Source organism: Eptatretus burgeri, chromosome 5, assembly GCF_056783735.1.
Source record: "Eptatretus burgeri isolate ZD-2024b chromosome 5, Ebu_testis_v1, whole genome shotgun sequence".
Lineage (NCBI taxonomy): Eukaryota > Metazoa > Chordata > Myxini > Myxiniformes > Myxinidae > Eptatretus > Eptatretus burgeri.
Window position 1 is genome coordinate 50,901,725 of NC_140965.1, and position 13,806 is coordinate 50,915,530.

The window sequence follows — 13,806 nt, forward strand, 5'->3', positions numbered from 1 at the left end:
GCAGGAAAGCAAGATGTTGATGGATATTTTCAAGAGTTCACTGAAGTCAGGACAGGTACCGGAGGATTGGAGAGTATCAAATGTAACACCATTACTTAAGAAAGGATTCAGAGAAGAATTGGGAAACTATAGACCTGTTAGTTTGACTTCAGTTGTGGGGAAGGTGTTGGAGACATTAATTAAGGACCAGATGAGGAACCATTTAAATAAATACAAACTAATTAAAGGTAGTCAGCATGGATTTACCAAAGGTAGTTCCTGTTTCACTAATCTTTTAGAGTCCTTTGAAGCAGTGTATGATTGGGTGGATGAGGGAAAGGCATTGGACATAGTATATCTAGACTTTAAGAAGGCATTTGATGAGGTACCATCCATCCATTAGGACCATACTCTGTGCAGAGCGTTGGTGCCGCTGAAGCAGTCTCCTTGGCTATTGGGAACAATCCTGGACGGGTCGCCACTCCGACACAGTATACCAGCATGCTGGCACTCATTTTGCCGACCTCGGAAGGATGACAGGCAGAGTCAACCCCACCTGGTGTTAATTCAACAGCTGAGCGGGATTTGAACTCAGGACCCTAGGATCCCAAGCCCACTACCTTAACCATTAAGCCAACACCAGGCATATGAGGTACCACATCAGAGGTTAGCCAAAGTAAGGGCTTGTAAGAGGAAGCAAAGAGTGGCTGTGAGCACGAGAATGCCTTGCTGGGAGGATGTAAGTAGTGGGGTACCTCAGGGATCAATACTCGGACCATTTCTATTCATTATTTACATCAACGATTTGGATAATGGTGTAAAGAGTAAGCTTTCCAAATTTGCGGATGACACAAAGCTTGGAGGTAAGGTGGGTAGCAGAGGGGGTGGTGATCAGAATCAGGAAAGTATTGATACTTGCATAGATTGGGCAAAAGATTGGCAGATGCAATTTAACCTGAGCAAGTGTAAGGTGTTGGAGATGGGAAAGAACAATGAAAATAGAGATTACAGGATGAAGGGGTAATTTTGGAGCATGTTACACAGGAGAAGGATCTGGGGGTGGTAATAGATACTGGAGGTAAGCAGACAGCACAATGCCAGGCAGCTATAGGTAAAGCAAATAGGGTTTTAGGTTGTATTCGGAGGGGGATAACTTATAAATCAAGAGGCGGTGTTAACATTGTATAGGAATTTAGTGAGGCCACAACTAGAATACCGCAACTCAGGAAGGACATATATGCCAGAGAGAGAGAGTTCAGTGCAGGGCTACTCGATTGATTCTGGGCCTAGCTGGACTAAGCTATGAGGAGCGGCTGAAGGAGACAGGGCTTTATACACGAGAAAAGAGGCGGTTATGAGAAGATATGATCGAGATGTTTAAGATAATGAAAGGTGTGGACAAAATAAGTGCAGATTAATTATTCAACAGAGTGGACAGTGATATTGTTGCGGACCGGGTATCGGCTACGAGCTCGACCGCTAGATGGAGCTGCAGAGTCGATTCCACCGAACACCCGGAATTTAGATCGTACCTTTTCGGAAAACTCCGAAAGTACGGGTCCCTTATCGGACCGTGAATCGTCAATAATTCTACCACGTGGTACAGGGTTATTTGCCAATCTTCAAAATATCTAGAGATCCACGTGGCGAGTTACCGAGTATTCACACCCTCGACAGCATCCGTGCGACTCGAGCCGTTGGCGTGCTCGACCCGTGCGCAACCCGGGCGGATGGTTGCCGAAGTCCTGTCGGTCCAAATGTTCCTTTCCAGCAGCAACAGCCTTTATAATTCACCAACGCGTGTCATGCTAAGCCAATGGAGGAAATACAGAAACGAACTGATCCATTTAAGAAATGTATTTATTTGTAATGGGGGGAAAAAGGGGGAGCACGCAATATGCAGAGTTATCACGACTAATAGAGAAGCACGTATGTACAGCCAAGAGCACTTATACAATTCCTACTTCTGGACGGGCCCACACTCAGACGCACACCCAAAGAAACGGACCCAACGTGGTCTTTATTATCCCTTCGGTTCAGAGGGAAGATGAGCTGAGGGACGAGAAAATAGCAGGCTACCTGGCCGCACCGCGAGGCTCGATGTCCGCACCTTCCCGGAGCACCAGTCGGCCAAGAAGGAACCAAGGCAGCCAGACGCGGACTACGCCAGCCACGAGAAGAGTCGTGAACCCGAGCACGCCAGCGACGAGATGCCTTTCACCCAGCCTCGAGAGATGCGTCTTCCCATCCGAGCTCCAGCAGATCCTCATGCGCTCTGCCAGATTCTCTCGCTCGCACAGATTTTGACGCTTCCGCAGATCTTGATGCTCTGGCAGATTCCCTCACTCTTCCGATCTCGATCTCTGATCTCTCGCTCGACATCCCTTTTATCGCTCTCGGGCACGGTTCGCTTCTCGTGACCCGCTCTCGGGCGCGGTTTGCTCAGGCGTGGCTTGCTCTCGGGCGCGGTCCAAGCGAATTGGTTCATGTCCATATTAGGGAATGTAATTCCATCCCCGAACACATTCTGAACACGCCTGCATACCAGCGAGCGCGCGGAGAATGCTGGGAGCAGAGGGTTTTTGTTGTTGTATTTGGAGCTGAGTAGCCGTCGTTGTTGTATTTGGAGCTGTAGTAGCCGGCGTTGTTGTATTTGGAGCTGTAGTAGCCGGCGTTGTTGTATTTGGAGCTGTAGTACCTGTCGTTGTTGTATTTGGAGCTGTAGTAGCTGTAGTTGTTGTATTTGATATAAAAACCCTAACTATTAAAGTAACTCACAGCGCATCTACATTTATTCACCCAATAAACAAGGGAAAGGGAGCTATCTATCCACATTTACTTATCTAAATAACTGAGCTATAGGACCTGTATGTTGTGTGCTATAAGCTTCCAGATTCGCAACAATATGACCAGGGGCCATAGCCTGAGAGTAAAGACGGGAGAGTTAAGACAGTGGTAAGGTAGGGGTCTTTTACTCAGAGAGTAGTTAATGCATGGAATGGCCTTCCGGGAAAGGTAGTGGCAGCAGAAACAGCAGATAAGTTTAAATTAGAATTAGATAGGTACCTGGAAGTTATGGAGATGGAGGGGTATGGGGATGTTGATGAGACTTTTCGGTAGTTTGAGCATTGATGGGTGATTGTGTGCATGTGTACGGAGTGCTGTTGGTAGGGGTCTCATCAAAGGGTGTTGTGTGGTGGGTGTTGTGTGTTTTTAACCAAGCCCATGCCCCCTCCCCTGAGGGGAAGAAGGGGAAAAAAATAAAACAAGAAAATACAAAAACTGCAAAAACTTAAAATAAATAGATTTAATTTTTTTTTGCATTTTCTTCTTTGGATCTTGTGTTGATAAATTCGTATGGTGTTCTCGCAGGCATGGTGAGCTGAAAGGCCACCACCTGTGTCTGATTTCCTTGTATGTATCATGCAGTTCCAAGTGGAAATCTTTTAATCTGAAGAGGATCACTTTTCCAACAAGATAATGACCCAAAACACATTCTTATATAGTAAAACACTATTTGGAGAACAAGGTTACAGGTTGTGTGCTCCAAATGTTAGAATGACCATCCCAGAATCCAGACCTGAGTCTCATTGAGGCCACATGGGATTACCTGGAAACAGAGAAGAACAGGAGGAACCTAACTAATCTTGCAGAACTGTGGAATATATTGCAGGATATTTGGCACAATATTTCTTTAAGAGTGCTTCAATAATATACAGGGAGCATGGGTAAAAGAGTGATGGCACTCAAGAAGGCAAAGGGCAGATATCCAAAGTATTGTTACGAATTCGCGCCTGCCGGCATGCGATTGGCCACGTAACTCGAATCGTGACCGCGTCGCCCACCGGTCGGACAATTCAGCCATGACCCTCCTTCGAACTACTGCCAGGAGCTAGTCATGGGTGGGGGTTTAACCTCACCACGATCGTGCCAATTGCCCACCCGCGCAGGATAGGGTTGCTCGCCAAATTCGACCTACCTAAGTACCTGCGCGAGTAGTCGACCGGGCGATCGTACCTCGCCGCAGGTCGGCCTAGGACACGAACCGCTGAAGCGGTCCGTTCCGTGCTACAGTGATAACCGAGCGTTGTTATCGCCGACCTCGACGGATGTGATTCTGTTTACCGGGTGCTTACACCCCTCTACCAATTTCTTCCGTGATGCAAGATGGCACTTTCAAAACAGGGAATAGGACGCAACGAACGGGGAACAGTTCAATAAGCACATTTGTTCGACATTGCACGTATTTACAGTCACAGCAATGAATCATGCACGTATGTAAATCAAAGCAAGCAGATAAAAGAATTACCACCGAATAAAGCGTTTTATTCGCACACACAGTCACTTAAACAAGTCTACTTACTAGATGGCACCACCACATGCATTTATACAAAAAGCAAAGAAAAGCCACCCCCAAAGACAAGGGTGGCAGACAGGTCCGTGGACCGAATGTGACGTGGAGCCTAGATGAACGGTCAGGCCCACGAGACCGAAGGGTCTTAGCCGCGCCCTCATGGCGCAACGGTGGGCAGGTCGCGACGTCTACTCCCCCACGGCCTAGCGTGGCCGCGCCTGTCCTCGGGCACCCGGCTTGGTTGGTGAGCTCTCTCCTGCGTTCTCCACCCGGATGCGCAGGCTCGCGCCACACAGCAGGCACCACGGAATGGATGGGGTTACCGGCGCTCTCTTAGCGCAGATGCTCGGTATGGGGGAATTGCTGGTGCTCTCTCAGCACGTCAATGCTCTCTCAGCGAGACGGGATTACCGGCGCTCTCTCTGCGCGGATGCTCGGTATGGGGGAATTGCTGATGCTCTCTCAGCACGTCGATGCCCTCTTAGCCAGTCGATGCTCTTTTAGCGAGTTGATGCTGTCTTAGCGAGTTGACGTTCGAACGAGCACCCTGGACCGCCTTAGCTCCGGCAAACTCTCCCTGGCTCTGGTCTCCATTTCGCCCCTTTTCTCAGTGGTGGTCTCCACGTAGCCCTCTGGTTTGCCTCCGATCCCCTCTCCGCGTGCCTGCTCAATTCACCAACTCTTGCTCTGACACCACGACCGTCTCCCCACAACCAGCTGACTTGTGCTCCGTCTCTCGAAAACTGAACCCAGACTGACTTGTAACTGATCGCGAGCTCGTCTCCCCCCATGGTATATTTTGAACATGAATAGGATGATATGTCTGCCATTTTACCGTACCTTGACTCAGAATTCATCCCAACTGCGCAGAGAGGAGGGAGATAATATTTTTATTTTGTCTGCCTTGCTTGCCCAGCAGTTAAACAAAATTGAAAGTCATTCCAAACAGGAAACTTACCATTTTTAAGGATGTTATAAATGCCACAAACACCAGGCATGAAGAAGTAATATAACGTGTTCGGTAGGTTGTTGTAATAGATACTGGGGAAAATGGTGGTAAAACCTGGGGTTTGTTAATTTTTATCCTTTAAACCACTTTATACCTTTATTTAAATTGAATTATATACTTGAAGACTGTAGAACCCAAATCGCCTTCATAATACTTCCAGAATCCATGTAATATATCGATATATAACATTAGAGGGCATGGCATATGTATTGGGGTGAAGAAGAGACTGCCATAATGGCTATGTACTGATCAATAAATCCTCCATCTCCTAAATTGTGACTCAACGTCGTCTTCTGTGACTCAACAGTGTACAAGACTGCTTCAGTAGCGCTAAATGTCCAGATTAAAAAAAAAGATCTTTAAAATCATTTTATTAAAATTCAAGTGCAGGAGGGCCTTGCTGTTCACGGGATTCCCCTTAATGGATTTGCTCTATCACGATGAGTTTATTGAGGTTATGTTTGCTGATTGCGGTCAATGCGCTCGAATAATCGTGGATTGCTGAATTATTTTACACATTTATTCACCAAATTAACATAGGCTGTCAACACAATAACCTGCTCAAAAACCCCCCAACATCATCATCACCATTAACTCGTCTCTATCGTCGCTATCATCGACATCACCATCGCATTATTGGATCAAGTTTATCATTATTTTTAAAGGTAAGTTTCATGATCTTAATAACTCAGGAAAATAAACTCTCTTTTATGTTCTTAACACAAGAAAATAATACTGTTTTATGTTCTTAATAACTCTTTTACTCATTTAAATAAATGGCATAAAAACAATGCACAAACATGTTAATTAAGGGTATAGTTTTGACCAATTTTAAAGTTGAAGTCCCAAACACTATTTCCCCATTAACCCCAAGTTTGCGGATTTGCTGTTCACAAGGATTTTCAAGAATGTAACCCCCGTGAACGGCAAGGCCCTTCTGCATATACTTGAACATTACATGGAATATCGTGTTCTGTGAACTCTCGAGTTTTCTTAAGCAGTTTGTTTAATGTGCATTTATAACTTGTGTGCCTTCTGGAATGAACAAAAGTTACCTTCATTCGGGTTATACTTCAAAGCTGAAAAAGCAACCTACTTGACTGTAACTGCCGTCCCACATGATTCAGTGTATCAGAGATGAGAGGGTGGACAGGAAAACCACAGATGGGATGGGATATACGATGGAATCAATTTGAGGTGATGTGGAGATGGTAGCCCAATGCTTTTGAGGGAGGACAGATTGAAGTCCCTGCCAGTCGGCCTGTGTGGATAGCCATAATCTGCATCATTGAATTTGCTCCCAAACAATATCCAGAGATTTATTGGCCTTGATAAGAAAGTGATCATAAATGCCAAAATATACTGGTAGTAGAAATCCAGGATGGAGAGTTTTTAGATTGCATCAAACTCACTCGGAGAAGGCCTTTACTGCAATGCCATGGCTGATTGTTCCCGAGCCAACACCCAGTCAGCTGGCATGGTGACAGTTGAAGTCGCTGCAAACAAGAAAGAGAGTTTGGATGGGCGATTACGAGTTGATCCACGTGAAATATAGACAGTTGTTATCGTTGGCTGGATGGTATACCACACAAACAAACATTAGGCGATTGTGGAGAGCTATACACAGCCAGAGATATTAGAAATAACTTGGAGGGGTTCCTGTTGGCAATGGCCAATGAGCAATAGAATTCTTGACATGCACAGAAACACCACCTCCAGAGTGAGGGGAGGTCTTGTTTAAGTGGAAGAAAATAGCCAGGCAAAGATACAGAAGAATTAGAAACATCCTGTGAAAGAGCCGTTTATGTTAAACGAATAATGCTGGTGGCAGCAGCAGCAGCAACCTGAATGGAGAGATCTGAAAAAGAAATACCTTGAATATTGGTGGACCACACTGTGGGAGAGGGGGGATGAGGAGTAGATGTAGAGTGGGTAGAGTTACAGAGGGGGTTTGGGCATGTGGTGGGGGAAGGAAGCGTGTATGGAAAGGGGGAGCGGGATGGGGGGAAGTGGGAATGGGACGCATGGCGAGGGTAGGAGGAGTGCCACTACCGATGAGAGGAGGTGGAGTGGGATGAGCGACAGGGGGAGATTGAGGGAGACGCATGGTGGGGGGAGGTTGAGAGAGATGTGCGGTGGAGCGGGATGCGTAACAGGGAGTGTGGGGGGGAGGGGGTGAAGCAAGTAGAGGCACAGACTGTAAAGAGTCAATGGTCATGTGCTGACATTCTCTGCAGACTCTGTTTTAGCCTTCGTGTTTACAAGCTCACAACTGTTTGTTTTGTAGAACCCATCCCCTCCTTCAACGATTCACAGCACGATCATTATATGCTTGAGCTACACAAAAGATGATTGTGTTGTCATTGTGGTTCCTGCTCATTGTCCACTGATTATCATGCATTTGCTGATTATATATTTATACTTCCCTATCGTTTTGAGTGAATTTGCTATCTTGCTGCTCTCACATGTTTATTTTTGGCTCTTTGGCACATAACAGTGTTTAAAATCTCTTGCATTGCCCTTGCTGGTGTGGATTTGAGTTGAAGCTTTTGAGGCAAATATTATTTATTTATCTGTCATCCCTATGTCTTAACAATATGGTCCAAATATGTCATATGTACTCGTGAGCATTCTGGCTTTGTTTCAATTAGTGACCCAACTATAAATTGTTTGATTGGTGCTTCGCAGGCAGGACATTGTTTTACAAATTTCACCATCCCTCGGATGGACGTTGAGCCAGTTGTCCTGTCTGCTAACATTAGTTGGTGGGCATTAAAGATCCCACAGTCTTTTACAAAGGGTAGGGAAGTTCTCGCCAACACCTTCAACGAATAAATTACTGTACAGAGTGGCCACAAAGTCCCTATGCACGCAGTTAGAAGTTAGTTAGAATTAATCTGTATGCTTCCCTCCATTCTCCGCACAAATTTGAACTTTTCTCCATGTTCTTCTGGATATCTTCTTCCATGTTGAGGGTTGGAGGTCATAAAAGCAGCCCCTGACAATTGTTTTGAGGTCTTCAAATGTTGTTAGGTGGAGAGGAGAAATTTCCTCTTTCACAATGCCCCAAAGAAATGTCACATGTTGTTTTAGTCCAGACTTCGAGGAGGCCACACAATCTCAGATCCACGTCCAACTCATTGTCCATTGAATTAGTCGTCGAGATATTCTGAAACTGCGAGAGCACAATGTGCTGGTGCACCATCTTGTTGCAAGATAGCTGAAGATAGCAGGATAGCTGATTCTTGGTAGGATAGCTGAAGATAGCAGGATAGCTGATTCTTGACAGTTGAAGCTCTCAAAACAGCTGTCAGGGGCTGCTTTTATGACCTCCAACCCTCAACATGGAAGAAGATGCCCAGAAGAACATGAAGAAAAATTCAAATTTGTGTGGAGAATGAAGGGAAGCATACAGATAAATTCTAACTGCATGCATGGGGACTTTGTGGCTACTCTGAGCAAATTCCTGCTCTAACCTACAAGTCCGAGCACTTTATCAGCTGTACAGCCACACTTCCAGCAATGATGCAAAACAGCAGCCAGGTGCTGCACACATTAATTTAATGGATCCTACATCTCTCAAATTGTCTTAAAAACAAACTTTTTTATTCATCATCTGACTGCCTGTCCTTTGCACCATTCATTGTTGTATAGTATCGAAAGTTAATTGGAAACTAGTCTAAATGTTGTGTAAACTGTTAATGTGATCCAGTGCAACCACATTGTCTGCAGGATGCAACAGCAGTTGCTCAAGCAAGAACTCCCATGGACTTGGAGCTTGTTTGGATGACAGGAGATAAGCTTCGAGACCCAGTGCTAGAGCAGGAAATAGATAATCTTACTGATGCTGCTGAAGATGTGGAGATACAGCAAGCAGCAAATCAAACACGAGTTGTTGAAAACATGCTGGAGGTGATTAAAGCAGGTCAGGTTAAAACGGTTGAGGACTATGGTGTGGTGCACACAGAAGGACATTGCACAGAAGATGCTGGAAATGTTGAAATAGTGCAAGCAAGAGTACTTCTCGTCGAGCTTTCTAAAAACATAGAGATTATGCAGGTGGCAAAGAATCAGGTACAAGTTGATGAAGACCTGCACCTCGTGGAGGCAGCAGAAGATTGGGCAGAATCTTTTGTTAGCTCAGAGCTGATACAAACTGTAAGAAATCAGGCAGAACCTAACGGAGAAATGCAAGGCATGACGAGAACAAAGGATTGGGCTGGAGATATGAGAATGCTGGAAGTTGGGCAAGCAGGACAGATGGAAAGTCTGGCATTGATGCACACTGCTGAAAAGGCACAAGTTTCTCGAGATGTGGAAGTGTTACTTATAGAAAGAGATTATGTTCAAACTGCTGAAGAGGTGGAGTTGATGCAATCAGTAAAGGATCAGTCTTAAGCTCCTGAAAGGCTCAGATCATGCAAGTAGCTTGAGATCAGGCACTACTTGCTGGAGATCTGGAACTGATATTGCTTTTCTAGAGTAAAAGGCATTAGCTTTTGTACCTTCACTGCAAAAACAGGTTCTGCTCTAATCCCAATGCAGACAAGGTTACAGTCATGGTGTGACACAATTTTTGGCAAATAAATAAAAAAAATGCATGGAGCAGTCTAAAACTGTTTTGATAGAAGATCTATCCAGAGTGCAAACATGAAATCCACAATGGCCAGGCAGATATTAAAGTTGATGACTACACAATGTAATGTGGTTAAGGCAGGAAAATGAACAAGATATTGATTCAAGAAAAGTCGACAGAAACGTGCAAACACCAATAACCTGCCTAGTACAATGAACTTCCATGCTATCTTTTATTAAATCAGGATCGACTTCTTGGCTTCATGATGTCATACAAATCTTGTGAAGATCTCGACTGGGATTCAATTCACACAGATGTATGATGTGTTGCCAGATTGTAATTTGACCGTTTTGTAGTAAGGATATGGGGTTGCAATTTCTGTAATTTGTTATGAAAATCTTTACAAATATGAATGTATAAAAGCTCAATTTCTGGCTTCTGAAGTTGCCATGTTGCCAAACAATATCCATTGGTCTTAACGAGTAAGGGGAAGATGTGGGAAAAGGGTCTATAATATTTTCAACGTGTCAGAATACGAATGGGTATCTGAGAATAAAGGAATACAGGTCTTGCCGATCGCTGGATCGATTCAACCAAAGTGGCTTCAGTTGCCAGAAAAGAATGTTTGTGCTCCTCAGATTCTGACATTTTTGTTATCTTGATTAATGTTGGCAAGTTTTCTGAGATACACACAGAGCAAGTCAATTAAAAAAAAAAACAACAACAATGTGTCATTGTATCAACCGTACATTTTGGATTGTTCATGAATGCACTTGTCATGATGGTTGTAATCTTCATTTGAAGGGAATTTGGGTTAATATGGACTTTGAGGTGAAATGGTAGAACATCCTAGTTTACCTGTGATGTATCCAATTAATTAACCCCATTAATGTTGAACACAAGTTCATTTTAAAGTGCAAATTTGTATTTATTTTGCAAAACAAGGCAAAGCAAATAGTTTGTTTGTTTATCCTCGTCTCACTTGCAGACACAGCTTCATTGATTCACGTTACAATCCTGGACAGGTCGCAATTCCAATACAGGATACTCACTGATGAGAAAGGAATTTGTAATTTATTCAGTGTGCCAGCGATAGCTTGTCTACTCTTGAGAGACTGTACGAGATCTTTAACATTCACCACCCAATTCTGGCAGACAGGATCCCCAGTTTAACATCCATCCGAGGGACGACACTCGCATTTGATGCCTTGCCCTGCCTGTGGGACATCATGATGATAGTTTATAGCTGGGCTGAGATTCAATCCCAGGCTAAACTGCCCAGAGGTGTGTGTACATACCTCATGCTAGCACAAACGTATATTATGGGGCCATTTATATACTTTGCCATGCATAATTATAGACAAAGTATGAAGCAATTGATTATTTTGAAGACAATTATATTGTTTGCACAGTTAACTTATCATTTCAACAAAAAACAGTTTGAATTCTGGAGGTTGCGAAAAATCAGGATGTTTATAGCTGGGCTGACATGCGAACTCAGGAGGCGAGGCAGCTCAGAGGCAAGTGTGCATACATCTTGGCTATCGTGCCATTCCAAATCCCCAGCGTAATAAGTGAATGAATTAAATGAATCTATACAATGTTATGAACACAAATAACTTTTTATCCTATCTTGGGAATAAGGGCCGTCCGAACATTCGGTGGGCCTTATTACCTGCACATTACCTAATCACATCATCAGTGGTCTCCCATAGGATGGCAATTTTCACATCGGGATTGCATTTTATCAATAACTTGATTTTCACCACCAAACAATTGTGTTACCATTTGAATGATTTTTTTTTTTTACATAAAAGGTTTGAGATGATGAGAAGTACTGTTGCACCCCGGCATTCACGAGTGATACGTTCCTGAAAAATGCCGCGAATGTAGAATCCGCAAATGTTGGGGCATTGGTTCAATGGGGAAAAGGGGAGTAGATTCCCTGCAGTTCATGATTCCAAAGGGAAAATAAAAAAATCCAGTGAAAAACCACAAATACGCCCACGAAAAATTGCGAATACATGAAAAAAAAAAATGTGAATATGCTTGTGAAAAAGTCGAACCCCCCCCCCCAAAAAAACCACGAATACGTGAAAAAAAACTGAATACGCCCGCAACAAGAAAACTCGAAAAAAAAGCCGCAAATGTAGAAGTAAGTCACATTTTATGAAACACGAATATGCAGAGTCCGCGAATAGCAGAACCGCGAATGTTAGGGTCCGACAGTATTTACTGCAGTCGTTTTCCTTACAATTCGTAAATTAAATTCTGCAATTCAACCACTTACTGGCAAATACTCAATCCTTCAACTTCCTCGCGACATATATCTTATGTTGTGAACTAATATGAATATTCCTCGCTGGGTCTTATTACCCACAAACACCTTATCATTATGACACGACTGGTTCCTGAAATAAAAATCAGTTTAAAAGTTTTTTTTAATTATTATTATTTTCTACCATGTGTCACATGACAGTGCTGTTTCCCTTGTTACAGTTAACACTTTGCTTCTAGACTGTCAAATCAGAACTCGTGGGATGGCATGACCTTTGGTTCAGCCTAACTTTCACCTGTTACATGTTTCTCGGAATCACCATCTGTTGGTTGAATGTAATACATAAGTAACGAAAACTTTTGTTTCTTTGCAGTGAACAATCTTCCACAGTTTGTTGATTGTAGTGTTGTAATCTGTGGCTTTCTTTGCTGTTGGTTTATCCTAATGACGAAATAGGTAACTGATTTTTTTTTTTTTGATGAAGAGCATAAACACAAACAGTCCAACAAAGATACTGCACAGTACTTTGTATGCTTTGTTAACGCTTCATGAACTCGTGTCTCTCTCCTCTATGGCTGCACCACCCCACTCTTCATATCTTACCCAGTCCTCTTCCCACACCTCCCTCGATCCATGTTGGTCTTCTTTTTTTTAAAGTTCCTATTCCTTCTCCTGTCTTTACTTGTTTACTTTAATTTCTACCTTTGCTTCTTTGTACCTTTGGCAGTAAATTACTTGGTGTGGTTTTATAGCATCCTCCTTGCATTCATGGTGTCCTTGAGCTTTAAGAGCTTTTCACAGGTTATAACTAGAGGGCTGCAATTGGAGATCACTGATGGTTCCCGATATAGCGAACTCGTAATATTAGCCAATTGGAAGCGCTGAAAATTCTGCCTCATAATGAAAACAAACGTTAAATTTTTAAATTTTTTTTCAAAAGGCAGGATAACCATGGTCACCAAGATGAAAAACACTGAACTCTTCCCTCGGGGAACCAAAATAATATGAGTTCCCTTACAAGGAACTTCAACATGAGAGGTCATTCGGCCCAACAAGCCTGTTTACTCTTATTGCAAAAATGAATCTTTGTTTAATATCAATCATTTTTTGTGTGTAGATGTTGAATTTGGCTTTCAATGAAATATGCAAAGTACTATATCAAATGCTAAAATATACTCCAAGGATCTCAATATAATGGTGAACACAGCATGTACAGGGTGAGACAAAAAAAACCCCCCAAAAAACGACCAGAACCCATACTATACTATTTATATTCTATATTATAAAAACGAGAAACAGTTAAACTGTGAGTGAAGCTGTCTGTGTAGATTTGTGAAGCATCGGCATATGTCTCTTAATTTCGCCCCACTAAGACCTTTAAGATGCTATAAGACCCAATAGACCCTGTTCGACCGTTTTGAACCCTTAGACCCATAAGATCCCCGACAACCCTTAAAACCCTATATACCTCATTATAACCCTTTGACCCCCCCTAAGACCATATTAATCCATAGGACCCTTGGAACTCTAAAACCTTGTCGACTCTATAGACCCCATTTGAACTCTTAGATCCTATAGACCCTGTTAGAACCTTAAGAACCCTAAAACCC

General features: G+C 43.3%; 1 protein-coding gene and 1 long non-coding RNA gene across 18 annotated transcripts in view; one reads left to right on the forward strand and one right to left on the reverse strand.

Moving 5' to 3' along the window:
- LOC147026423 (diacylglycerol kinase zeta-like) overlaps positions 1 to 12,920 on the forward strand; it is a 293,140-nt gene extending 280,220 nt beyond the window's left edge. For 6 of the 9 annotated variants that reach the window (XM_085881839.1, XM_085881846.1, XM_085881838.1 and 3 more), the window contains one exon: positions 9,075 to 12,919. In XM_085881839.1, coding sequence (XP_085737965.1) covers positions 9,075 to 9,740 — 666 coding nt within the window. In that variant the 3' untranslated portion in view covers positions 9,741 to 12,919. Of the gene's footprint in view, positions 1 to 9,074 lie in introns of all 9 variants that reach the window. The other 3 variants (XM_085881840.1, XM_085881842.1, XM_085881845.1) reach the window with 1 other exon arrangement.
- Positions 1 to 13,806, reverse strand: part of LOC147026425 (uncharacterized) — a 147,455-nt gene that overhangs the window by 131,105 nt on the left and 2,544 nt on the right. For 5 of the 9 annotated variants that reach the window (XR_015058327.1, XR_015058330.1, XR_015058332.1 and 2 more), the window contains exons 2-3: positions 6,755 to 6,838; positions 6,439 to 6,603 (exon numbers count right to left, since the gene is read on the reverse strand). This is a non-coding gene — a long non-coding RNA (uncharacterized LOC147026425). Of the gene's footprint in view, positions 1 to 1,821; positions 3,590 to 6,438; positions 6,604 to 6,754; positions 6,839 to 13,806 lie in introns of those variants that run through there. The other 4 variants (XR_015058334.1, XR_015058335.1, XR_015058333.1 and 1 more) reach the window with 2 other exon arrangements.